The sequence below is a fragment of the Carettochelys insculpta genome, chromosome 6 (genome assembly GCF_033958435.1).
Source record: "Carettochelys insculpta isolate YL-2023 chromosome 6, ASM3395843v1, whole genome shotgun sequence".
Lineage (NCBI taxonomy): Eukaryota > Metazoa > Chordata > Testudines > Carettochelyidae > Carettochelys > Carettochelys insculpta.
Window position 1 is genome coordinate 15,562,634 of NC_134142.1, and position 26,394 is coordinate 15,589,027.

Consider the following 26,394-nt stretch of genomic DNA (forward strand, 5'->3'; position numbering starts at 1 on the left):
CCAGCGATAATTTCCAACATTTTAGACCATCACCTACTGTCCCTTTAAATTCATCTGAATCCTCCACTTCCTTTATGGGAAATATAAATCTATCGCCAAATACACATGATAGCATAATGGAACAATACCAGGAAGTGATTCTAAGAGAAGACTGAGCTTGTCTCCTGTCTCATGTTAATCTACCGTTTAACTCAGCAGAGAGGACAGTGAGGAAAGAAACGCTCAATTCACCCAGCCTGATATCACATCTGTCATGGCAATATAAGCAAGTTGGACCCTGACTCTTTAAATAGTAACATTGCCTTTGTTAAACAAAAGTAATCCTTTTATTACATAATAGAGATTATAAATAAATGTAAAGTGTGCATGCAGTCAACTGCATATTATACAAGCAATATCTATGTCAATAATCATTTTCTTTGGCAGGCCAGAATCCAGCTGGACATGCAATATTTACATATCAAAATCCTTGTTGTGTTCAAGTCAGATCAAATGCAAGTGAAAATATATATGTATATATATTTACTGTATACACACACATATATATGTATACGGGTATATATACACAGTTGCATATATACGGTATACATGTATACACATTGGTGTATGTTAAAAGTGGATTTCATCTTTTTCTGATTCAGGTGATGCAGGCCTTGAAACGCTAAAAATATCCTGACAAGGTATTTGGGGGGGCAATTGGGGTGATAAATGGGACTTGGGGGAGGAGGTCTGGGACGCGTTCTTTTCAGACAATATTTTTAAAATCTCTGCCACCTGTTTCTCAAGGGCAGTCATCCTGCTGCTTAGTAACTGGATATCCTCTTTGAGTTCATGTTTGACTTCCTGTAGCGTGGTCTGTAAGGCCTGCTCAGGGATGGGGTAAAAGGGGTGTTTTGCATCAGCTTGGATAGGGCTGTGTTCCAGGGGGCTGCGAGTCTCACCAGCTTTATCCAAACGAAGGTCACTTTTTGTTATTCCACTGTCACAAGAGTCTGTTTTCCTCAATGAATTTTTAGTTACACTGTTCTCTGAGTCGTTGCACTTGGGGTCATCAGACAACAGCCCCATTGACTCTGCCTTTGTGACATTATTCCAGTCTTCTTTCTTCTCTTCTTGGGCTCCCATATTGTTCTTTAGCCGAAGCCACCCTTTCCCGTTCCCATTTTTCATCTTGATGGGGCTGTTTACTTTGAGGCATTTTTCAGTGTTGCCATTTGGCTTAAGCTCCATTGCATCCCTGTTGTTCTGCTTGATTGTCTCACTGGTTTTTACATAAGCCAAGGACGTTTGGATGGGTGTGATCTGAGAAACAGTGACCACACTTGTGCCAGTGATGGCGGCCCCGTTTTGCATGCTGCGGCTCTCCACTTGAAGCTGGTTCCTCTCGGAGTCGATGTGAGTTGTGCCTTGATTCCGCATCTCCTTCTGCTGCTTGAACTTCTGAAAGAGCTTTCTCACAGGGTGGTCTACCGGGATGCTCAGGGTCACTTCGTTCTTCTGGCGAAGGCGCTCCTCTTCTTCCTTCTTGACATCGCTGATTTTCCGGAAAATAATCTGTGAGGGATAAACCCAAAACATGGTGAGAAGACAATGAATTTTGCACACCAAATTGTGGCTACTGGACTTTGAAAATACAGAAACTGTATAATCCTGATCAGAAAAGTCTATGCTCTGGACTCCTTCCCATCTAAGGGAATGTCTTCGCTACATGGAAGATCAACCCAATCATGGTCAATCTTCTAGGATTCGGTTTTGCAGGCCTGGTAGGGATGCATGAAATCAAACTGTCTGGGGTTAGCAGTTGACTGCTGTGCTCCTCAATATTGTGAGGAGTAAGGGAGGTTGATGGGAGAGTTTCTCACATCCACCTCCCTTTCTGAAGACAACCAGATAAGTAGATTGTAGATAAACAATTCTAGCTATGGCAGTTGCATCAATTCTATGCAGCTGCCATAGCTAGAATTGTGTATTTACAATCGACTTTAATGCCTAATGTAAACGTAGCCTCATATAAGACAAGTGGCAGTAAAAAAATAAACACACAAACAAATAAGGGAGGAAGCATAGGACAATGAGGATAACAGAGACAGGAACATAGGATTACGCATTGAAATGCTTACGTTTTCAAGGTATCAAGTTATTGAAAACTGAGGGTTTTTCTAAACACTAAGGTATATTATTTTACAGTTTATTACAATATCATACCTGCAGCTTAATATGCCATGATAGAGGTACTGGGGTCAAACAATTAAGTGACAAAGCTCAAGTAATGTTTTACTTTCATAGCTGACGTGACAAACCTAGAGGTGCTGGGGGTCAGCTGGGGGAAGTCCTGGCAAAAATTAAGCACTGATCATGCTACAAGCTTCTGTGGTAGAATGAGTCCCAGGCTCAAGCTCCGGAATTGGTTTGTAATGAAACCATTCAACAACCTGATTATCTGGCCTTTATTTGTTGCTTTAGGAGAAAATTGGACTTCTGTAGGGACAGCTAAACAGAAGAGACATAAGAATGAGAATGTGGATACACTGGAGAATTGCAGGAGAACCAGGGAGGCAAATGAAAGTGCTCTGAGCTAAGTAAGAATCAATAATGTGATCAGTGAAGTAACAAGAACTGTTATTAGAGAGGTAGCTGAGTTAGTCTATACCTTCAAAAACAACAAGAAGTCCTGTGGCACCTTATAGACTAACAGATATTTTTGAGCATAAGCTTTTGTTGGGCAGAGAACCTTCGCCAGATTAATGAGTGGGGGTTCCAGAGGAGTGTCTAAATTTATAGGCTCATGAAAAGGAGGGGAGTCCCAGTCAAGAGGTGGGCTAGGTTGACAAGGTCAGCTCAGTAATGGAGGATGTGGCTCATTAGCAGCAGCTAATGCTGGTAGCAAGAAAACGGGCACAATCAAGGAACCACTTAGTCACAGAGAGAGGGTCATAGACAGGCACAAAATGAACAGGTCTAAAGCAGATTTGGCAAATAGTAGCCAGTCAAGAACGGGATGGATGAAATTTATTGCACTTGCTTATGCAAGGTGGTTGAGTGGCCCCCTACCCTAAAGGTGCAGAACTGAGCAAGTCAAGGCACTGTTACAAACCAGACAGCAAAACCAATCCCAGCAAAGGGTGACTTTTCGCAAAGCCCGCCAGTTTTCGTTAAAATGCCTCACTCCCATTCTGCTCATTTGGGGTTCTCTTTCACTTTTGGAATGAGGTATTGCACGGCAAACCCTTGTACTGGAGTCTGTGGTGTGGGCCCATGTTGCTATCAAATGACTCAGCTGGGCCATTTCCAAAAAGATTTGGAGTGCACCATGGATTCCATTTCTTCACAAAGTAAAACTCAGGTTTTTTCCCGTGATTCTTATTTGTCTCGAGCATTGCCTCGGAGCCCTAGTCATGGGTCAGCCCCGAATCGGAAGACAGTCTCTGCTCCCAACGAGCTCGCAATCTAAGCACAAATTCAAGAAATTTTCCAAGAAAAGATTCCAAGAAAAGATTTCCAAGAAAAGATTCCAAGAAATACAAGAAATGAGTGGGACAAGGTGACATGAGAGAGAGGGAGCTCAGCCCCAACAAGGGCTGGAATAATAAATCATAAGTCATTTGTGGCAGTAATTACATATATTAAAATATATACTTCCAAGATATGCATGCGTATGCAAATATGTATTTCTTTTCAAGCCTCACATAAAATGAAACTATCTTGAGACATGAGACTAATTGCATTGGCTGGAATGGAGTTCCAGGAGGGATGGATTTAGCTCTCTTGAGATAACCTGAAATCAAAACCAACATCAAAGCTCCCACATCTGTCTCATACAAACCTTTCAAATATAGTAAATATATTCCTGCTGGCCCCTAGAAGAGGCAGCTGCTGCTAATAATTTAGGAAGTGAACATGTTTATTATAACAAAACAAAGCAGCAGAAATGTAGCACGTTAAAGGCTAACAAAATGATTTATTCGGTGATGAGCTTTCGTGGGACAGACTCACTTCTTCAGATCAAACAAGATCAAATAACAATCTGAAGAAGTGGGTCTGTCCCACGAAAGCTCATCACCGAATAAATCATTTTGTTAGTCTTGAAAGTGCTACATTTCTGATGTTTTGTTTTGTTGGAGAACAGACTAACATAGCTACCTCTCTGTTACTATGTTTGTTATAAGCTCAGTTTGAAAGGTGGGGACTTCTGGAAGATGCCTCCTTCTGACCTAGATGCAATATGTTCATATCTTCATTAGAAGCTGCCTTTGATTAGTGCCTGCCCTCTTGCAGTAGTCACACACCTGTCATGCAAACCACAGGGGACAGAAAATACATTCAATAGAAGCTGCCACGGATTAAAGGGGGAAGTAATCACACTAACTGAAGCTACTGTCTCTAAATGATGATACCGAGGGTTCATTATTTTTTCCAAGGGAGAGCTTCTGCTTAGGTAGAACATATGCACCTTTCCCTGACCACAAACACTGAACGCACAGTTGAGCGCCAAGGCCAGTTGCTGACTGGTGAGCTATTCAAAGGGGTAGTTTCCTTCCCCATCCCATCTAGACTGTACCAGTTATGCCACTGTTTTGTGCAAGGGTGGGTCCCAGGAGGAGAACTGCGGTGTCGATTCTTGTGCCTGTGCTGCTCTTACTCAATGGTATTCATAGCTGCTGGAACGAGGAGTGGAGGTGGGGAGGAGGCTGCTGCCTCCCTTGGCTGGAAGCAGCTTCCATCATATACAGCGTACCGTTTGGTTCAATGGCTCTGCACCTCCTGCATGGTAATCAAACAAGTGTCGATTCTTGTGCCTGTGCTGCTCTTACTCAATGGTATTCATAGCTGCTGGAACTGGGGCAACTAAGAAAATGTAGTAAGTCCTTGCCAGAACAAGAAAAAGGGTTCAAACATTTTACAAAATATAACAGATTGGGGGAGGATGCTAAACTTAAAATGTGGCTAATAAAAAAGAAGGACCTCTCACTATCAAACCCAGCTTTCCTAGATAAAGACAAGATGTCTTACAGTGTAATAAACCTATAGACACTAACATGCCAGCATTATCTTCAAATATGGACCTATGTGCGAAAATAAAATACCACGTTTGCCATACATAAATTCACAATAATTTAAAAGGAAGGGACCAACAACCTGCTGTTATTTGCGCCAAGGCCAAGAAAAAGGGGCAATCCTGAACCATCCAGAGCTTTCAACCACAAGGATAATAAACACTATAACATTGCTTGTTTATTATACTGTATAAGCGTTAGGATTGCTAAAGATAGTGACCACATCCTACCTGATCATACAGGAACCTGCCAGCATGAGTGGGTTGCCCCTAGGGCTCATCTTTTAGGAATTAGAATTTTTCTTACCACATGGAATAAATGGTCACAAATCAGATATCAGGATCGGTAACATATAAAAACCTATAGGAGAACACTTCAATCTCCCTCGACACTCAATAATAGATTTAAAAGTAGCCATCCCCCAACAAAAGAACTTCAAACTGACTCCAAAGAGAAACTGCAGAGCTGCAATTCATTTGCAAATTGGACACCATCAACCAAGGATTGAACAGAGACTGGGAGTGGCTGGCCAGTTACAAAAGCAGTGTCTCTGCTCCTGATGTTCACACCTCCACATAAGCTACTGATAATGGGCCATATCCTCCCTGACTGAATTGACCTGATTTCTCCTCTCTTGATGTTCACAACTCCACATTAACTGCTGATAATGGGCCACATCCTCTGGGACTGAACTGACCTTGTCAACTCTGGCCCTCATCTTGACTGGGACTCCCTCCCTTTCATAAGTCCATATATTTAAATCCTCCTCTGGAATACCGCACTCATGCATCTGTCAAAGTGGGTTTTTGCCCACGAAAGCTTATGTTCCAAAACATCTGTCTGTCTATAAAGTGCCACAGGACTTCTGTTTTTAATTTTCTTAGGGCTTAGACATGTTTAGAGCAATTGCATAGATATCATTTGGCCATTGGATTTAATAAAGGACTATACTGTTAACCAGTGGGTGGTGGTATCCTTTGCTACTGATATCCATGACAGGGGTCAGCAACCTCTCTCAGGTGGAGAGCCAAATTTTGACCTTTTGACCCCTATGTACAAGCTGAGCACTGGTGACAGCTTTTAAAGTCACTAACAGTCCTACTTACAACAGCTTCATTCATAAATAAATTAAGCTGCAGAGCTTTACCATTTAGGTGATGGTTGGTAGCACTAGCTGGTCTTTTGTTAATCCATTGGTGGCATGGCTTTGAGCAAGATCCTGACCGAATGGGGGTAGAGGGGAGGGGTTGAGGTCCCATCTCATGTGCCGATGAAAATCTGCTTGTGTGACACTCTTGGCATACGTGGCAGGGCTTGCTTACCCCAAACTATAACAATAATTCCCAAAGGGCTCCTCTGTGATTACAGGGGATGAGCAATCTGCTTCATCCACTGTTCTGATAGAGGTAGTAGCCCTGCTGTGTGGTTTGTGCAAGGAGTCATCATCCCATTTGTCCTTCCTGCCCCCTTCCGCTCCTTTTCAGCATTTTGCTGTGAAGTAGGGAGTAATTCCCAAGTTCGCCAAGGACTGCTGCTATGGGAGCCCTGGCACAGCCACACAGGGAAGGGCTGTCACCTTCTGGCCATAGGTAAGAGTTTTCAGGGCTCACTCTATGTGCAGGTGCAGCTTCAACTACCTATCACTGCCCAGGGACAATCAAGAGTCATTGGTACTAATGTTAGAACTTTTCCCATGCAGCCAGGCTCCAGCTCCCTGACGCTCACAGAAGACAGGAAACTGTCCAGTGTTGCTGCACTGGTCAGTTTCCTGACTAACCCCAAGTAACACGAAATTTAACTAACGCAGGGTTGCGCATGAATGCAACCTCTGTGTAAGTGGGGGATCTACTGTATTGTTATTTCTAGGCAATGTGTTTAAAAGGGAGAGGCCTTCAACACAGAACTGCAGGCTGTATCCTCAGATGCAAACTGGCACAGGTAAACAGATTTCAATGGAGTCATGCCAGTTTACATCACCTGAGGACCTAGCTCAGCACAATTCTGAAACGTACAGTCTATGTGGGAGGAAAGACAGATATAATCACAGTTATGGCATGTGGGTGTCAAGCTATTTTGTGCCTTCTTCAGATAACGATCCCTCCAAATATTTAGGCCCTTTCATGTCTCAGCAAAATTAGCACTGGCATGAACTATTTCTTATTTCTTCATTTCCTCTGCCCAAGCACCCATGGCCCCCGTCTTTGGGATCGCTCTTATCCTCAGCCACAGGGATGTGGTACATGACCCTACAACAAATCTAATATCAATCAAAGCTAGTCTCAAATTTTACAAGAGTCAGCTAGAGAGGGCACTACATTGTTGGTCCGGTAGCATGTAAACTGGTCTTTATGATCAAAAGAAGGTGTGTGTGGAGTGGGGTGACACTGCAGAGAGAGCACGCGAGACAGATTGTGTGTGAGAGGGACACAGAGAGAGAGAGAAATTTGTAGCTAGGAGAAACATTCTTGCGTTCCTACCCCAGGCTTGAAATCAGCTGTGAGGAAATGTTCTCGCAATGCCAACCTTTGAAAAATGCTGACTTGCAGAATGGTCACAGACACTGTATTATAGTGTTATTTTTAAACGGCAATTGAAGTAAGTGAATCTCTTCTATCACTAATGCATTTTAGATTTTAAATTTGCTCAGATGGACCACAAGAAAAAGAAAAAAAAGAAAGTAGCATCACTATTGAAATGCAGCATGCTTACTGAAATTACCGCTTCCTAAAAAAGGAAAGACTACTGATAATATTGACAGTAGATGTTTAAAGGCAAATTTATATAGTGTTTTACCCCCAAAGTATTCTAAATGCTTTGCATACATTAAATTGATCTACAAACTACGCTGCATAGAGCCAGCTCTGGGGTGATATGTAACATCTGTATAGATAGTTCACAACAGAACAACAATATGGGCTGGGAAACTAAACATACTATAGCTACTTGGAAGATCAGGTAGAATTATAGTTAAAGAGAATGCAAATTCCCTTAGATGCAATTTGGCCAGGACACCAGAATTAATTCTTTGAGAATTGCTACAAGATGCGGGAAGGCTACACTGATCAGGACTTCAGGTTTACAGATAAAAACAGCCCTGTCAACAGTCCGTTTGTATGATATTAATTCAGAGGAAAGAATGAAACCTACTCAACCATTAACACTACTTCCTGCAACAATCAGGCATTAGTTGAGATGTCCCATCCATCCATCACACTTGCCCAACCCTGCTTATTGTGTGAACTCTGATGAGATCACGCCATAAGGTGATATGCCTGTAGATAATAGAAAAGCTGCTGTCTAGATAGGCCACAGTTAAAAACCTTCTGTGGCTGCACACGTACAAGCAATGTATTGTTCGCCATCATTCCTCTCGCACTGAGCTGTATGTTTTTCAACTTGCCCTTCTTTAAAACATAATGGTCCTGTGGGAAAATTCAAGGGTTGTTACAGATCTAAACTTTCACTAAGTATTTAATAGGATCAAAAGAAAAGAGACTGTGCACCCTCAAAGTTGGTTACAAAGGGATAACTCCAGATGGCAGTAATTAGAAGTTCAGCACTCACAGGAAAATAATTATTCTTTATTACTGGCACTGTAGCCCTTCTAAGAAGCAATGACCAGAACGAGGCGCCTATTGTGCCAAATGCTGTAGAAACACAGTCATTGTGGTTTACAGTACTTGGATCTAATTTTGATTGTCAGGGTTAGTGTGAGGGCACTGGTGGTCTCAGAGGTACAAAAGGGCCAATCTGATGAGCTAACATCACTACTGACTTTATAGGCTATTCACCTCAGCTGCCTTGTCAAGCCTACTAAGGGGTAGGGTGGAGTTTTAGGCTTTAGTACATTCAACTCCATATTTCTACTTCCCGTGAGCCTCTGTGAAGTGATGAACCCCTGGCAAGAGCCAAAGCTCAGTCAAAGGGGGAAGAATACTGAACTTACACCACTTGAATGTCAGATGCCCGGGAAGCTTAGAAATCAAGAAGTTAGAAGCCCACATGTATCAAATGACTGTACATAAGGAGCACACCTACACTCACCTCCACGCAAGAAAAATCCTGCTTGGTGCATGAAAGTGGATGTATGTGCACACACACTTCTGTCTACTTCTGTCTCTGTTAAAACTTGATCCTGAAACCTGTATCTTGGCAGAACCTCGAGAAGCGCTGGAGTCAGTGGATAAGCCACTGGATAGGGAGTCAAGAGACCTAGGTCCTATTCCTGGCTTTGCCTCTGAACTACTGCATAACCTTGGACAAACATTTTCACCTGCTAATTCCCATTCTACATATGCTCCTCTTGCCTATTTAGACAGCAAGCTATCCTTCTGAATACCACACCCAGCACAACGAGGATGCTAGATAGTCCTGTAACAGAAATATTACAAATTCACAACACTACAGGTTGAACCTCTCTAGTCCAGCACTCTCTTGTCTGGCACCCTCTGTGGTCTGGCATAACTTTAATTAGCCAGACAACCACTTATTATGGTTGTGGCCACGTTTCCTGTGCTCCCATAAAGTTTGCTTACAACCATGAGTCCTGGTTCTCAGTGTTCTGGGCTGTGATTTAACTGTAGTTCACCCATAAGCATCTTCTAGGAGTCCAATAAACACTGGAAGTGTCAGTAGTGCTGCTAGACAATATTGGCCTCCTGTGGTCTGGCAAATTCTCTGGTCAGGTCCCAAGGGTGCTTGAGAAGAGAGATTCAACCTGTACATAGACCTTGCAAGCTGAAATTCCTTGGAAAATGGTGACACACTTACTTGAAACAATTAGGCCAGGACAGCTAGTTCTTCTTACCCCAAAACTTGGCTACACACAGACATTTCCAAATGCAAGCAGTGGAAACAGAAGCTGACCCCAGTGGAACTTTGTTGAAAGAAACCAAATTAATCTCTATGTACAGTGCTTCTCCCAGGATAAGAAAACATACTTCTTTTTCATGGCAAGCGCTAAACCTCTTAATGTGATGGGAATTCAGTGTCAGAATTCATTTTGTTTATGTGAGGGACTGTGGCTGTGTGCCCTGTGACACAAAGCTGTGCTGTGAAATAGGGCTGCTGCTTTCCTTTCCTTTGATGTATTTATTTTGAAGGGTTATTTGTGGGGTTGCACGGGGGTAGAGGTTGGCTATTGTGCTAGTGAAGGTTAAATAAAGGTTAATTGACTGTCAGCCCTCAAAACTGAAGGGTTTTGTTTATCTGCAGGGCAGGAACAATACAAATAGCAGTAACCTGAGATTCTCCATGCATATCTAAACCCTGATCTGTCTTTCAGCCTCTCCTGTAATGAAAGGTAATTCACTCTGAACAATAATTCAACCCAATACTGGGCCTATTCCAAACGGACACTCTACCAGCTGGGACCAACACTGAGCAATATTGACGTCTGATGCACAGCCATTCACAGCAGGTAGAGTGCGGTGTAACCAAACCTAATTACAAACCTTGAAGTCTGAGGCAGGAATGAAGGATGGGAAGAATAGTTTGAGCCGGAGGCATACAGAAGTTCTCCACTCTCCAGACATTCTGCCCTACCTATGAACCGGTAGCCTTGTTTACCACTTGGAAATGTACCTTTGTCCTTCTCCCTTGTTTCAATATGCTTTGTCAATAGCTATTCCCTCCATCCCAGTAGATTTGAGTACCACCATTGTCAAAAGTATCCCCAAAGGTCACCTTGATATACAACAACGAAGGATCCTGTGGCACCTTACAGACTAACAGAAAAGTTTTGAGCATGAGCTTTCGTGAGCGCAGACTCACTTAATCAGATGCTCACGTCTGTGCTCACGAAAGCTCATGCTCAAAACTTTTCTGTTAGTCTATAAGGTGTCACAGGATCCTTCGTTGCTGTTACAGATCCAGACTAACACGGCTACACCTCCGATACTTGATACACAAAGGGCAGGTCTACACTAGACCTTAAAGTTGATCCTAGATACACAATTCCAAGTACGGCAATCACATCCAGTTACGGCAATCGCATTGCTGGAACTCATATGTCTACAATCAACTTACCTGGCTGTCCTCACTGAAGAAGGTCAACGGGAGAAACTCTCCTGTCAACCTCCCTTACTCCTCACGAGAATGAGGAGTACAGTTGACCCCTGAAAGTTTGATTTCGCATGCCTCCACTAGGCACACGAAATCGAACCCTGGACAATCGAACCTGATTGGGTCGATCTCCTGGTAAGTGTAGATGTACCTTTAGAAAGGGCACAGAATAAGGCAGTTTGGGAGATAGAACAGACGAACGAATTAAATGAGTGGAAATATGGCTTACAATAAGTTTTAAAAAGACAGGCCAAGTAATAACTTCTTTGGTGTTTCTCCCCCCCCATTTTCTTATGGAAATGTGCTTATGAATAGGAATACGACATAACTCTGACATGCTTTGTGAAAAATATTAATTTAACATACCATTTGAAAAGTTATATTCTTCTGAATGTGTATATTTCATTTGTGTGCATATGTCATTCCTGTGTTTGAAGTAAGAAATATGAAGTATAAACCTATTTACTAATCTAGACATGCCAAGTGAGGGCCATTAGCAGTACTCAAATATTCATTCTCAAACATCTCTGTGAGGTATGGAAGTTCAATTATCCCCATTTTTGTACATGGGGAACTGAGATACAGATAGACTAAGGACATGTCTACATGGGGATACTCACAAAAGTTAATCCAAATGATCTTTTAAAGTGGACTAATTAAACTGCATTAAACCTCTGTGTGGACACTTAGGCTATGTCTATATGGCGGGCACTATTTTGGGAATGGCAGAATCCCATAACAACTCCCAGCATCTAAGAAATGCACCCATTGTCTCAAAACTGTTTTCCAGATAACGTGCACGCTATTCCAACATCCCTGTAAATCTCATTGCTGAAGGAGTACAGGGATGCCTGGAAATAGCACTTTATTTTGGCATGTGGTGTTTTTTAGACAGTGCCACATGTCGAAATAGCCTATTTCGAGGATAGGGCACCATGTAAACATGGCCCTATTCAGCATTAAAGTGGCCTTAATCTGATTTAGCCTTGGTCTATGCTAGTGTTAGATCTAACTCTGTCGGTGTCTATACTATGCTCACACTGACATAGCTCACCCCCTTGACCCAGGAAGATGAGTTTTATTTCTTATACCATTTTATAAATATGGACATTGAAGCAGAAGAGCTAAGTGATTTTTCCGAGGCTGAAGAAACAGTATGTGTCAGAACTGGGATTAAAATTCAAGAGTCCTTAACCAATGACTGGGAAAAATAAGGCCCATGGGTTGTCTCTGGCCCACCAGGCCACCAGATCCGGCCCACAGACACAGTAGGTTGCCTCAGCTGGGTTCCATGCCTCCCTGCCTCCGCACACCACTCATAAAAGTGACTGTGAGGCCCTGTTTGTTTTTCAACAGCTGTGAGAATGGGGAGACGTGGGGAGGTTCTGGCCCTCAGGCTCACAGCTATTCAGAAAGGACATAGCCCATGCATGGCTGAGCAGGCAGACAGCCTGCCTGAGAATCAGCTGGGCTGCTGTCTAGGAGTCGTCCAGGTAAGTCTCCTGCCCAGAGCCCGTTCTGGCACCCCAGACCTTCCTTCCTCTCAACCCTCTGCCCCCTACCCCCACATAACCCAAACCCTCTGCCCCTCTCTTTCACCATTACTGCACATAACCCAAACCCTCTGCCCCCTCCTTCACCATTCCCCCACATAACCCAAATCCTCTATCCCTTCCACACTTACCCCACATAACCCACACCCTTTTTCCCCCCTTCCCCCTTGCCCCACATAACCTAAACCCTCTGCCCCCCTCCTGCATGCATACCACCTCCCAGATCCTGCACCCCAACCTCCTGCCCCAGTTACAACCCCCTCCTGCCTTAGGTCACAACCCAAGCCCCAACACCCCAGTCCCTGCCCCAGATCACAACCACCTCCTTCACCCAACTACCTCCCAGACCCCACCTCCCCACACATCCCAGTACTAGTCCCAAGCCCTCCTCTGCCCCAACCCTTATCCCAGACCCTGCTCCTCCTCCACTAACATCACGGAAGAGTGCAGCCCTCAATTGCTTTCCAACTTCTCAGAGTGTCTTCCGCCCACCACTGCCCTAACTCCTACAGCTGCCATCAGATTGATATCCCATGTCAACTGTATGTTAAAAGCAGCTGTTGCTACAAAACTAGGCCTTAGCTTCCACAGTACAGAAGCTGGTATTTGGGGACATTTGCCGTGCCAGGAAATGCGGCACACCATGCACAGTCTTCCAGCCTACAATGGATTTTTTAATTCTGAAAAAACGTTTGATCACCTTAGGGCAGGGAGCAGGGGTCTTAAACTCATGGCCTCTGGGCCATCTACAGCCAGCGTATTTTGGCAATCCAGCCCGGGAGTTGCAGTGGCCCAGGGTATGTGTGCCCAACCCCCACATCTCACCCCTTCCTGCCACCACCCCGCTCTCTCCACCTCATTGCCCCATTCTCCACCAATTGGAGTTGTGGGAATGGAGCCCACAGCCAAGGTAAATAGGTAGATGGAGCTTTCCACCGCTCACAGCTCCAGCCTTGTGAGGTTAGGACAGCAGCACACAAGCCATTCGGCTGCCAGGAAAGGCTGGAACTCAGGGCTCTTAGCAGCTGCAGCCCTGGCTAAAGGGGCTCCATACAAAAATCTGCACTTTTGCAAGCCCAGAGATATTTTTGCTGAGCTCCTCTTATTCAAGGCCTGCAGTCCCTACAGCCCCTTCTTCCTCTGGCCCGGCTATGCATAAGGGGTGGAGGGATGAGAAAAGCTAGTTCCCAAGCAAAAAAATGCAGACGCAGAAAGACAAAGAATAACAAAACAGCAGCAAAGGATAGTGCAGAGCATTAAGAATACGATTCAACCTCCATTAACATCAATGAAAGGCTTCCTACATGGGATGGATCAGGCCCAGAATAGGCAGGTCATTTAGAAGCCTCTGCTAGCTGGGTTCCCCGGCAGCAGAAGGCACAGGGCAGTAGCTCTGCTCCTCTTTGTGACTCAGCTGCTGATACCCATAGGTCAGACTTGGCCTTTACACGCAGAAATGAAGGCACGCTAAAGCCACAAGCGTCAAAAGCAAACTTCTGTGCAGTATTACCGATACGCCTTCCCTAGCACACAGGCTGCACCCATATTTCAAGCTCCTGCTGGAGGCTGCTTCCCTCTGTTTGCTCTGCTGTAAATCTTTATGACTGCTTAGCTCACTCTATTAATTTAAACTCCTGGGATGTATAATGGACTGCTGGAAACGATGGCATTATTGTTCTTCAGCAGGGTGTACTCTTCAGATAGCTTTACTTAGCTGTGAAATTCAGCCTTACAAACAAATTACTATAACCAGTGTTTTCATTGCTCTCCAATAAATTCCGCTTTATCCTTCTGTATCAAGAGCAGCATTTTTGCGTTTTTAAACATTGCTCCATTTGCATGGAGGGAAGAAATCACTATATATGGCTGTGCAATGAAAATGATTGATTATTGTGCAAATAATTAATCCTCAGAATAGGAATGCTACATGAACAATCTTTCATGCTGAATTTCATGCTGAATTTAGGAGGAAAAGGAGACTCAGTCTGCTGAATGCTTGAAAGCTGTAAATAATAGTCTTTTTGCAAATTTTCATTGATCCTGATTTCACAGATATTCTAGCACGCCAAGACAAAAAGGCTTCCTGCCACGGACATTTTAATTTTGCTGCAGAGAAACCATATTTATGTAGTTTTGTCATAAACTATTAGGAAATGGACTGGTAAGAGGTGTGAGAGTTTCTATCAAAAACAATAAAGAAAATGTCAGCAAAGCAAATTTTTACTGTGGCTTTGAAAGGCACCTTTCCAGGTTAATTTAAGATCATATACTGGCAGGTCAGGTGTTAATCTCATTCCTGCAGCAACACTCGGCACATATGTTCTCCCTAAGTACCTCTCTGTAACTTGTACAAGAACGAGGGGGTGCTGAACTGAGGCGACCAATCTAGAGAAGTCAACTATAGTCGCACTACAGGCAGTTAATAGGGTCCCAACATTCTCATATCCAGGTTGCTTGCTCTGTGCTGCAGCCATCAGAAATCTGAAGCAAACTTTTCTGCCACTTTCCAATCTGTACTGATATCAATTTTCATAGCACCCACCAGAATTTACTGAGTGACATCCCAGCACACAGACTGAGCAAATGAGGCTGATCTGCTTGAAAAAACAGGCAAGCATTTTAAAGAAGGGTTAGATGGAAACTTGGCCCTGTCTGCCATAAGCATAATGGAGATCTGAGTTTCTGCTGAACTATTTCAAAACACCTCTATCTTGAAGAAGAGGAGGGCTCTGATCTCAGTCCCACATATCCCCTGCTTTGCTAAGCATTTAACATCCCAGAGAGGTCGACCACTGGCTGATAGCAAGGAGGGGCTATTTTAAATTCTCTGTCTATTACCATTTATTCTGATTGAGAGACTAAATTAAAATACAGTTAAAGGTTTTCCCTTCAGTGAGAACTCAGTTTAAGAAAAAGGGCCCAATTCTATAGGCTCAAGGTGCAAACTTGAGTGCTGTCCCCAACCCAGATCCTATGGATACAAAAAATCTCTAGGCTGAGTTAAGTGATGTTTTAAATTTAAGTAAGGAGTTAGATTGAAGCTGACATGCTGCTGATGTTGCAGCTGGTAGACACTGGGGACACTGCAGCATTCCCCATAAGCTGTGAGCCTGGGCAGACATCCAGGAGAGATTCAGGTGCTGCCCAGCCGACGAGCAGTGTACCCACAGCCGCCCAGAGCTGGCAGCCTGTGTTTTTAGTGGTGGTGCACGTCTGCACATGCTGGGGTGCACATAAATTTTATTCCACCTGCAGGTGGAAAAACAAGAGGGAACACTGGACACACCTTGAGTGCAATTCTGCAGCACCACTGCTCACACTCAAGCTGGGTTACACCAAGAGGTGTGGAGTGTAGCTAATTTGAGCTAACACACCAGTGTAAACCAATGCTATGTGGTGCTGAGTCTCAGACCAGAGTTTCTCAATCTGTGGGTCATGACCCAAAACTGGGTCACTGGAATGCATCAAAGGATCCTGTGGGAGACCCTGGAGCAGAGGAAGTTGGGTTCTGCCTCCCCTACCCCCACCAAGATAGGGGTGACTTGGAGAGGATGCAGAACTCATTCCACAGTAACAACTGAAGCAACAGCCCCATGAGACTGGCTGGGGTTGGCACTGTGCTCCAGACATTTTCATTTGGTGCGTGAGGTCACACCACTTAAGGTTGGCCCTGCTGCCCTTCCAACATGATGACAGAGGGACTGACCAGACCCAATCTGAGTCAGTGGCATTGTGACTCCGTGCAACAGATCATGACACCACTCACACAAAATGAGTTTACCTGCCTCCTGCCATGGAGATGAGCCAACCCTAAGTGGTGCTGCACCCACAGAGGTCACAAAACCTAGAGCAGGGAGCTGAGCTCTGCAGGAGCTGCAGGAGCCCGGCTACTGTACATATGGCGTATGCATTAAGTACTTAGTAAATTACTACATGAATGTATGGAATATTTAGCAACCAGGTGTTTTCTGAACTCAGGCTATTTATTGGGCTGCAACAGGCAATCAAGGTTCTGTAGCCCTAAAGGTTGCAAACCGTGGACTTAGACCAGTGCAAGATGGATGCAAAATACAGGTTGAAACTCTCTCGTCCAGTATCCTCCGGACCTGGTCAGTGCTGAAAGAGAATTTGCTGAATCAAGAGAAGTCAGTTTTGTCTAGCACGTTACCAACACTCCCACTGCTTACTGGGCTCTTAGAAGACATTTATGGGTAAATTAGAGCTAAATAACAGCACAGAACACTGAGAGCCAGGATGGGTGGCTGTAAACAAACTTTATGGGACCACAGGAAACTTGGTCATAACTATGGTAAGTAGTCATCCAGCTAACTAAATTCATGCTGGATTATGGATGTTGCTGGACTAGATAGTGCCAAACAAGAGAGGTTCAACCTGTACTATCATATCAGAACAGCATCATTTTATACCCAAATATCTACACTGGGTGCAGGTAAGGATAATTGGGCTTTATCTGGAGGAATGGGCCTGGGATCCTAAAAGTGACATTCAAACAGAGTTAATTAGGGGTATGCTATGCTGTTAAATTAGGGAACAAAACTATCCTCTCTTCTCCCCATACTTCTGGGTAACACGAAGTTCCTTCAGCTACAGTACGCTCATTTTCTGAGGATAGGAATGTATCATGCCGCATGTATTTAGCCATCAAATCAACCTCATTTCAAGTGACATCCTTTGCAATTTGCACCCTGTCAGGAAAATTCATTTGATTTTATTGTAGCTCGTTTTACTTTCCAGAGAAATGCAAACCGCAGATGAGTGCAAAGCACACTTTTAATCACTGGCCCTTCTGTTCAGTTTTGATTTCAATGCCATACCCATCACCACGCTCTCTGCACCTCAGCAATGTGGCTGACATCTGACAATATGCATTTCTCCCTTTCATCGCCTGTGGAAAATTAGCCACACTTTTAAAAAAAAAAGTTATAACGGTTGCATTTGATGCCTGCTGTACTCTGGGGTTGTAGTTCTGAAGGCGTGTTGATGAAGTATTCCTTGCACCTCAGATAGCGATGAGGTTTGAAAAGGTTCTGAAACGAGGGCACTGAATCTGCCTAGGGAAAGGTATGGATATGATCTTTCCCCCTAACCCCATCTTTCTAGGAACACTCTTCCAGTTTCCCCCTTATCAAGAAAACAGCAGTGGTTTGACCGGCTTTCCACAGCAGCCTCACACAAAGTGACAGTCTCTCCAACGTGAGCATGGACAGTGAGATGGAAACTCAACATACAAAACGGTCACTGTTATTTTAACCTCTCGTCTAGCAGCCAAGCACAGGAGGCTGGTGCCCGGAAAGCTGGACTCCCGCACACCTGAATGCTTCAATCCTCACATAGGACCGGAGCTAGATATTAGGCTCAACCCAGAGTAACAGAGTGCATGTCTGTGCTGCCCTGAGGGGCTGCAGGGAGGAACGTAGCACACCCCCACGCCAACTGCTCCCCTCCCAGCTCCACCCCTTCCTGCAAGGCTGCATCTTTGCCCTGCCTATTCTCGCTCCTGCCTCGCTGCCTCTTCCCACCCCACTCCATCCCCGTCCCTCAGTATTCCCCAGCCTCACTCCCCCGCCCACCCACAGTAACTCCTGCATGCTGCAGAACAGCTGATACGCACTAGACAGAAAGAGCTGTGGGGGAGAGGCTGATCGGTGGAGCTGTTGGTGGGTGTGAGGCACTGGGAGGTGACAGAGGCACTGATGGGGGACTGCCGGTGGGTGTGAGGCACTGGGGGGTGACGGAGGCGCTGATGGGGGACTGCCGGTGGGTGAGGGGCACTGGGGGGTGACGGAGGCACTGATGGGGGACTGCCGGTGGGTGTGAGGCACTCCTCCTTAGTCATCTGTCCAAGTTTCCACTTCTATATGCATCCTGTTTGAGTTTAAGCTGACTAAGGATTTCCCTGTTAAGCCAAGCTGGTTGCCTACCATATTTGTGTTTCTTACTATGCAGTGGGATGGTTTGTTCCTGTGCCTCCAGCAAGACCTCCTTAAACTTTTGCCAGTTCTCCAGAACTCCTTTCCCCTTCATCTTCGTTTCCCAGGGGATTCTGCCCATCGGTTCTCTCAGGGAGTCGAAGTCTGCTCTTTTGAAATCAAGGGTCTGTATGTTACTCCTTCCTTTTGTCAGGATCCTGAAATCTACCATCTCTTGATCACTGCAGCCCAGGCTGCCACCCATTTTCTATTTCTCCTACTAGTTCTTCCCTGTTTGTGAGCAGTAAGTCAAGCTGTGCACGGCCCCTGGTCAGTTCCATCAGCACTTGTACCAGGAAGTTATCCCCAACATTCTCAAAAAACTTCCTGGACTGTCTGTGTGCTGCTGTGTTGGTCTCCCAACAAATGTCTGGATAATTAAAGTCTCCCATGAGAACCAGGTCCTGTGATCTGGAAGCTTCCCTGAGCTATCTGTAGAAATCCTCTTCTATCTCATCTCCCTGGTATGGTGGTCGATAGCAGACACCAACTACAACACCACCTCTATTGCTTCAGCCGCTGAGCTTAACCCAAAGACAATCAACTGGCTTCTCTCCCTCCTTATACTGGAGCTCTGAGCAATCACACTGCTCCCTCACACAGAGTGCAACTCCTCCTCCTTTTCTCCCCTGCCTGTCCTTCCTAAACACTTTATACCCTTCCTTGGACTGTAGAGTGAAGGCAGCTCTAATTCTGAGTCTTTTGTGTGATAGCCATTAGCCAATCAGAAACTGGTTAGTGGAGGGTTCCTACAAGTTCTCTTCTGGTTCTGGATGAATTTCCCAATGTCCACTTTTCCTTAGCACTACATCATGCTGAATGCCTCTTTGAGGAGCTCTGGGCATGAATTCCCTGAAAGCTCACTCACAGTTGCTGTGTTCCTATCAGTGTGTTTACTGAGTAAGAAGGATGCTCCTCAGGGGCTGAGTCTGCTGCCTCTGTTTCTCCTACGGCTCCAGACTTGAACAGGTTAGTTTATCATCAACCTGGTTCGTACGCCTTGGGACCTTGGCTGTAAGCGTGATCACAACTGGCTTCCTCATCTACACTGAAGATGGGCAACTTGATTAATATGCTGTGTGTGTCTGCACATGTATGGAAGTCCTGCACTGCCAGGGAGATGGACTTACAGATCTTTCCCATTTCTGAAATCGATAATTCTGTACTTCCATGCTCATGACTATGCTTTGCCCTGGCTACACTCTATTAGCGCCCTTTATGCTGTTTTCTCCGCACACACAATTAACAAAACAACAGCTGGCAGCGAATGAGAACCACTGCTGCTGAGTAGCACCAGAGGCAACAATCACACAATTCTACCTCTGGTTCAATTACCTCAGTTGTCATTCAGACTCTGAATTAGTTTCAAAATGCTCTTATTGACCTCTAAGGCCCTTAAGGATTGTGTTAATACACTCACTCTCTCTCTCTCTTTTCTGATCATTCGTCATACACTGAAGTCCAGAAGCGGTCATCCAATGTACACCAAGTAATCTATAATTCTTAAACTTCCCGTATTTAAAGGCCAATTCTCTAGCCATTAAGCACAATGTCCGTGGGGCCTCTTGTCCAGAGATGTGTGCTGGCACTCTGGTCCTCCTTAAATCAAATCCAAAGACTCAACTGAATTAGTTTGGCAATGATGAGTACATTTTGCAGAACTCCTTCAGATGACTTGGCATAAAAAGGCTTTCTGCAAATGGAAGACATGGATGCTGAGGTCCACTGCTTCAAGTATTATGATATAAATAATTAGCAGAACTGTAACTATGTAGAGTCTGGATAATCTGTTCCGTTGCTACAATGAAGATAAATGCAGCTAGTAGTATTTTGCTAGTCTTTAAAGTGCTACTTGACTGCTTTTTGTTTTGATAGTGTATAGACTAGCATGGCTTCCTTTCTGTTACTATTCATAAATGCAGCTCTTTGTCCGACTATCCAATTTAGCAAATTAGCAAGGATGATATTCAAAAAAGAATTGTGATCGGCACAGAGCTAAATATGAAGCATTAATCAGAAACATTTTCTGCATCTGGAAGATGGGCTGTGAAGCTGGCATATAACTCTCAATAAGAGGTGAAAATGAGATGAGAGACTCTGACGTTCAAAGACGCTCTCAAAATTTGATTAATGAAGCTGTTGAGGCCAGGGATCCCGCATGGATCATTTCTATACTGTACTATAATTTTTCCTCACTAATAATTCATACCTCAAAGTTATAATCCCTCAGAGATTGCCACCACAATTTTACCCACTATCACGGAGGCCTGGCCAAAGAAGCAAGGTGGCACGCTGACACCAGGGCCCAGCTGATGGCTGGTGGATGCTATAGTCAATTGGAGCACAGAGCACTGAAGGCAAAGGGGCCCACGCAACCACCTTGCTTGCACTGCACTGAAGCCAGGCTAGCCATCACCCATTCAAGAAACTCTCTGCAGCGAGCTCCCACACCAACGCTACCTTCCTGGACACCAACAGCTTTGACAACAGAACACTACAGCTGACTTCATACAAAATCCCTCTGGATCATCATGCTTACCTCCACAAATCCAGCTACAACCCTAGATACACCAAGAAATCCGTAACATACAGTTAGGCATTCAGCTACTACAATGACTCGGCGGATTTCAGAAAGTGTTGGGGACTAGTGAGATCTGCCAAAAGCCAAGTAGAAATGGACCTTGCAAAAGAAATCAAAACCATCAGTAAAAGGTTCTATAGCCTCATAAATAAAAACAAAAGGTAGTAAGGAAGAAGTGGGACTGCTAAGCACTAGATGATGGGGTGGACATTAAAAATAATCAAGGCATGAATCAACTCTGAAATAAATACTTGCTTGGTTGTTAATAAGGGTGATAAGAAGTTTAAGGGAAACGGCAAGATGGCTGATGGAAACGATGATGTGAAAATAGAAATTATCACATCCAAAGTTAAGTCTAACTCAAACAACTTAATGGGACTATCCTGCAAGAATATTACAGGAACTGATGCATAAAATTGTAAGCCCAACAGCAAGTATTTATCTTGAATCTGTAAACAGATGGTGTACCCTATGTCTGAAAAAGTGCGAATACAGCGCATCTTTATAAGAAAGAGGAAAAAAATGGTCTACTTAACTACACTCCTGAATGTTTGACCTCAACTGTATGCATCTTGAGGATGCTTCACAATAACATGGCTGTACTGAGCCACAATGGATCCCTCAGTGACCCCTTTGAGGTTAAAACGGGAGTTAAACAAGGCTGCATCATTGCCCCATCACTGTTCTGCATCTTCATCACCATAATCTTTCACCTCATTGACGGCAAGCTTCCAGATGGTGTGAAGATGGTCTGTAGAATGAATGGGAAGCTTCTCGATCTCAGGAGACTGAAGGCTAAAAGCCAGATCTCCATGACCTCAATCAGGGAGCTCCAATACGCAGTTGCTGCTCTTTCTCCTGGAGTCCTTCAGACCATTTTAACCACCCTCATCAAAGCACAGAAGAATCTCGGTCTCACACTGAACATGAAAAAGACCAAGATGCTCTACCAATCATTGCCAACAGGTCAATCTCATGCACTGAAGTCAATGGAGAACTTTTTTAAAATGTGGAGCCTTTCCCATACCTTAAAAGCCATCTTTCCACCTAAGTTGACATTGATGCAGAACTCCAGCATCATCAGAGATATGCAAGCTCTGCTTTTGCACACCTGAGACAAAGGGTCTTTGAAAGCCAGAACATCTGCCAAGACAAAACTCCTTGTATACTGTGCAGTGGTTATTCCAACGCTTCTCTACAAATATGAAATCTGGACAAGCATCATTTGAAGGCACTTGAACAATATCATCCATGCTGCCTCAGAAGAAATCTAAATATCTCTTGGGAGGATAGAACGAGAGACTACAACAGGTCATGCTGAAAGATGAACGCTCAGGCTGAAGGAAGATTATTAGCCAATTTGTTCAGGAATCAGTCACGGGGACAATCTTATTTACTGTTTTTATTCATGATCTTGGCAGAATAAGTGGGTGCATGCTAATAAATATTGCAGATGACACCATGTTAGAAGGAATAGCTTGAACCTCTCTAGTTAAGCATGCACTCATCCAGCAATATCCATAATCCACCATGATTTTAGCTGGCCAGACAATCACCCAGTCATGGGTGAAGGCAAGTTTTCTGTGGTCCCATAAAGTTTGTTTAAAGCTGTGAGTCCTGGTCCTCAGAGTTCTCTGCTGTTATTGAGCTCTAATTTATCTGTAATTATCTTATAAGAGCTCAGGAAGCAGTGGAAGTGTCAGTAATGCTTCTAGACAATATTGACCTCCTGTGGTCCAGTAAATTCTCTCATTCAGAGCTGGTCAGGTCCCAAGCGTGCTGGACTAGACAGGTTAAACCTGTATTGCCAATATGGAAGAGGAATGGAATATCACACAAGAAGATCTGGATGTTTTGAAAAAAGTAGTAAGAGAAATTGCATAAAATTGAATAGCACAAGTGCAAGGTCATGCACTATAAGCTTGTCCACACGGCAAGTTATAGTGTTGAAACTCTTTTGCTCAGGGGTGTTAAAATATCACACACACCCCTGCCCAGAGCAGCAAGTTTCAGTGCAGTAACTTGCCAGTGCAGGCAGGCTCCCAGCATTGGGAACTATACCCCTCGTGGAGATGGTTTTCTTAAAGCACTGGGAGAGCTTTTTCCCAGTGCTGGCTCTGCAATGACACTGTCACATGCTGCAAGCGTCGACAATCCTTAGGGGCTAACAACAAGAATTTCTGTTCCAAGCTGGGAACTTCTCAGAATTTCTAATGGTTATAAACTGGCCACCAACAAGTTTCAGTTTGAAAATACAGTTTCCAACCATTACCAGGTGAGCAGTAGGAGCCTAACTGGCTTTAATAATAACAAGCAGTCCTGTACCACTTTAAGGACTAACAAATTTATTAGGTCATGAGCATTTGTGGGTAGAATCCACTTCATCAGATGAATGGAGTAGAAAAAATGGAATCCGGAGTTTACATAGCAGGGGTGGGAGGAGGTAAGAAAGGAGAGAAGAAGTGCTAACTGTCATTAGTAGGACCAATTAATGAAGTAAATTAAGTAGGATGTGTCCCATTCCTGTGAATATCAAAGATGGGGAAATTGCCCTTGTAATGTATAAGATAATTAAGATCTCTGTTCAAGGCCAGGCTAAGCATGTCAAATATGTAAATGAATTCCAATTCAGAGGTCTACCTCTACTTTAGAAGAATGGCTACTTTAAAATCCACTATTGACTATCCAGGGAGGTTAAAGAGCCACCCTATATGTTTATGTGCATTCCAGTTCCTGAGGATTTATGTACTTTCATACTTTGCTGCAGAGAATGCCCAGTTTGTCCAATGTACAACTTAGAGGGAAATTGCTGTCATATGACATCATATATCACATTAGTGGATGCGCAGGTGTATGAGCTCTGATGGTGTGGCTGACTTGGTTAGGTCCTGTGATGGTGTCACTTGTATAGATATGTGGACAGAGCTGGCAACAGGATTTGTTGCTGGGTTAGTGTTTCTGCGTTGTGGTGTGTGGCTGACAGTATTTTCTTAATATTGGGTGGATGTCTGTAGGAGAGGACTGGCATGTCACCCAAAGCCTGTGACATAGGGAGAGGGATCATGCTCCAGTCTAATTGTAGGTTGACAGTGATGCACCAGAGGGGTTTAATCTGGGGCCTATAGGTGATGACAAGTGGTGTTCTGTTATTTTCCTTGTTGGACCTATTGTGAAGTAGGCGACTTCTGGGTATTCATCTGGCTTTTTACTTCCCTAGGTGGACAAATAAGTTTTAAGAATGCTTGATGAAGTTCTCACAGGTTTTTGTCTTTGTTCTGGGGATTGGAGCAGATACAACTGAATCCTAGGGCTTGCTATAGACAATGGTTCCTAGGATGTGTCTTGGATGGAAGCTGGGGTCATGTAGATAAGAAGGGCAGCAGGCTTCTGGTGTAGAGTGGAGTTTCTGTGACCATCATGGATTGGTACTGCTGTGTCCAGGAAATGGCGCTCTTGCCCTGGTCCAGGCTGAAGCTGAAGGTGCCGTGGAAATTGTTGAGAGATTGAGCTTGATTAGTTTCTGGAGGAGGTGGTAAGATAAGACCAGCCAACGATGGATCTGTGACTGCAAATATCCACCAACAGCCAGTGATGGGTCACTAGATGGGGAGGGCTCTGAGTTGGTATAGAGAATTTTTTTAGGTGTCTGGCTGGTAGGTCTTGCTGAAAAGCTCAGGGACTATCCAACAGCAATGTATTTGGAGTTGTGAAAGACATTCCATTTTTTGGGTCTTCCTTTGCAGCATGGAGCACAGTTCACTTGTAGGTTTAGGCTAGTCTAAATGGTATATTCTCTGTAACCTGAAGACTTTAACTCATGCTTTGAGGACTTCAGTAACTCAGCCAGAAGTGAGGGGTATATTACAGGAATGGGTGAGGCTCTGTGGGTGCAATGTGGAAGAAATAAAACTAGATGGTCATGATGGTCCCTACTGGTCTTAAGTCTCTGGCTGTATATACTCGATAGTGATCTTTCGAAAGATGATCTTCCTTCTGGAAGAGATCTTCTGGAAGATCTTGTTTTGAAAGAGCACATCCACACACAAAAAAAGTGGATCAAAAGAGCAATCTGCTTTTTTGAAAGAGAGCATTCACACAGTCCCCACTCTTCCAAAAGAATGGAACAGATATTAAAAAATGAGGACCACTCTTTCGAACAAAGGACCCCCGGAGAATCTACACACACTTTTTCCTGGAAGACTTTTCCGGAAAAAGATGCTCTTCCTCATTTGGGAGAGGAAGAAGGCCTCTGGAAGAAGCACAATGTTCTTTCAAAAGAAATTCTAAAGAGTGAATTTTCTGTGTGGACGCTCCGCTTGTTCTTTTGGAAGGGGGTCTGATCTTCCAAAAGGACTTGTTAATGTAGACGCAGCTTCTGAGTCTAATTTTCTCTGAAGAGGAAGTCCAGTACACACACACACAAACACTCAAAGCCACATTCACTAAACAAGGACACTCCCCAAGAGAAGTAGATTACACCAGGAACAGGGATACACAAATATCTCTGAAGAAATTTATTCTATATGGGAAAAGAAAAAATGAAAGAAAAGCACCTTCCCACTGACTGAACACGCATAGTTGATACCTGCTAACCCATAAAAAATCCCATATGGGTGATTATCAAACAGTTTTAATCCATAGTTGATGGGGACCATATCCTGAGAAAATTTTTCCCAATCCTCTGCTCTGGCTTTCAAACAACACCCACAACTTCACCAAACCCATTCTTAGAACCAAGCTCCCCACAGATCAGGACACATCAACTCAAAGCAACACCAGACCCTGTCAAAACAGACTCAAAGCCTATATTATTATGCTCGATACCTCCCACAGCATGCCTTTCAAGATCTCTGGGTCCAACACATGCTTATCACAACATGTGGTATAGCTCATCAAGTGCATCAAACGCCACATCATCATCTACAGTGGTGAAAGCAGACAATCACTACACTCTGTAATGAACTTGTGCAGAAAAATGATAAAAGACAAAAACACTGTACCACGTGCAGGCAAATGCATTTTATAAAGCACCATATCAGACCTCTCAGTCCTTCTCCTCAGTGGAAACCTGCACACCACCTTGAAAAGATGAGCCTTGAATAATAGTTCAAATTATAAACTATGGACTTAGAGAGGCTGGTTTTCTGGCTCAC

The 26,394-nt window shown here is 44.1% G+C and overlaps 1 protein-coding gene across 1 annotated transcript in view; it reads right to left on the reverse strand.

Moving 5' to 3' along the window:
- Positions 1-477: 477 nt before the first annotated feature.
- Positions 478-26,394, reverse strand: part of KCNH5 (potassium voltage-gated channel subfamily H member 5) — a 234,387-nt gene continuing 208,470 nt past the window's right edge. Inside the window, exon 11 of the mRNA XM_074998679.1 lies at positions 478-1,554. Coding sequence (XP_074854780.1) covers positions 610-1,554 — 945 coding nt within the window. The 3' untranslated portion in view covers positions 478-609. The remainder of the gene's footprint in view (positions 1,555-26,394) is intronic.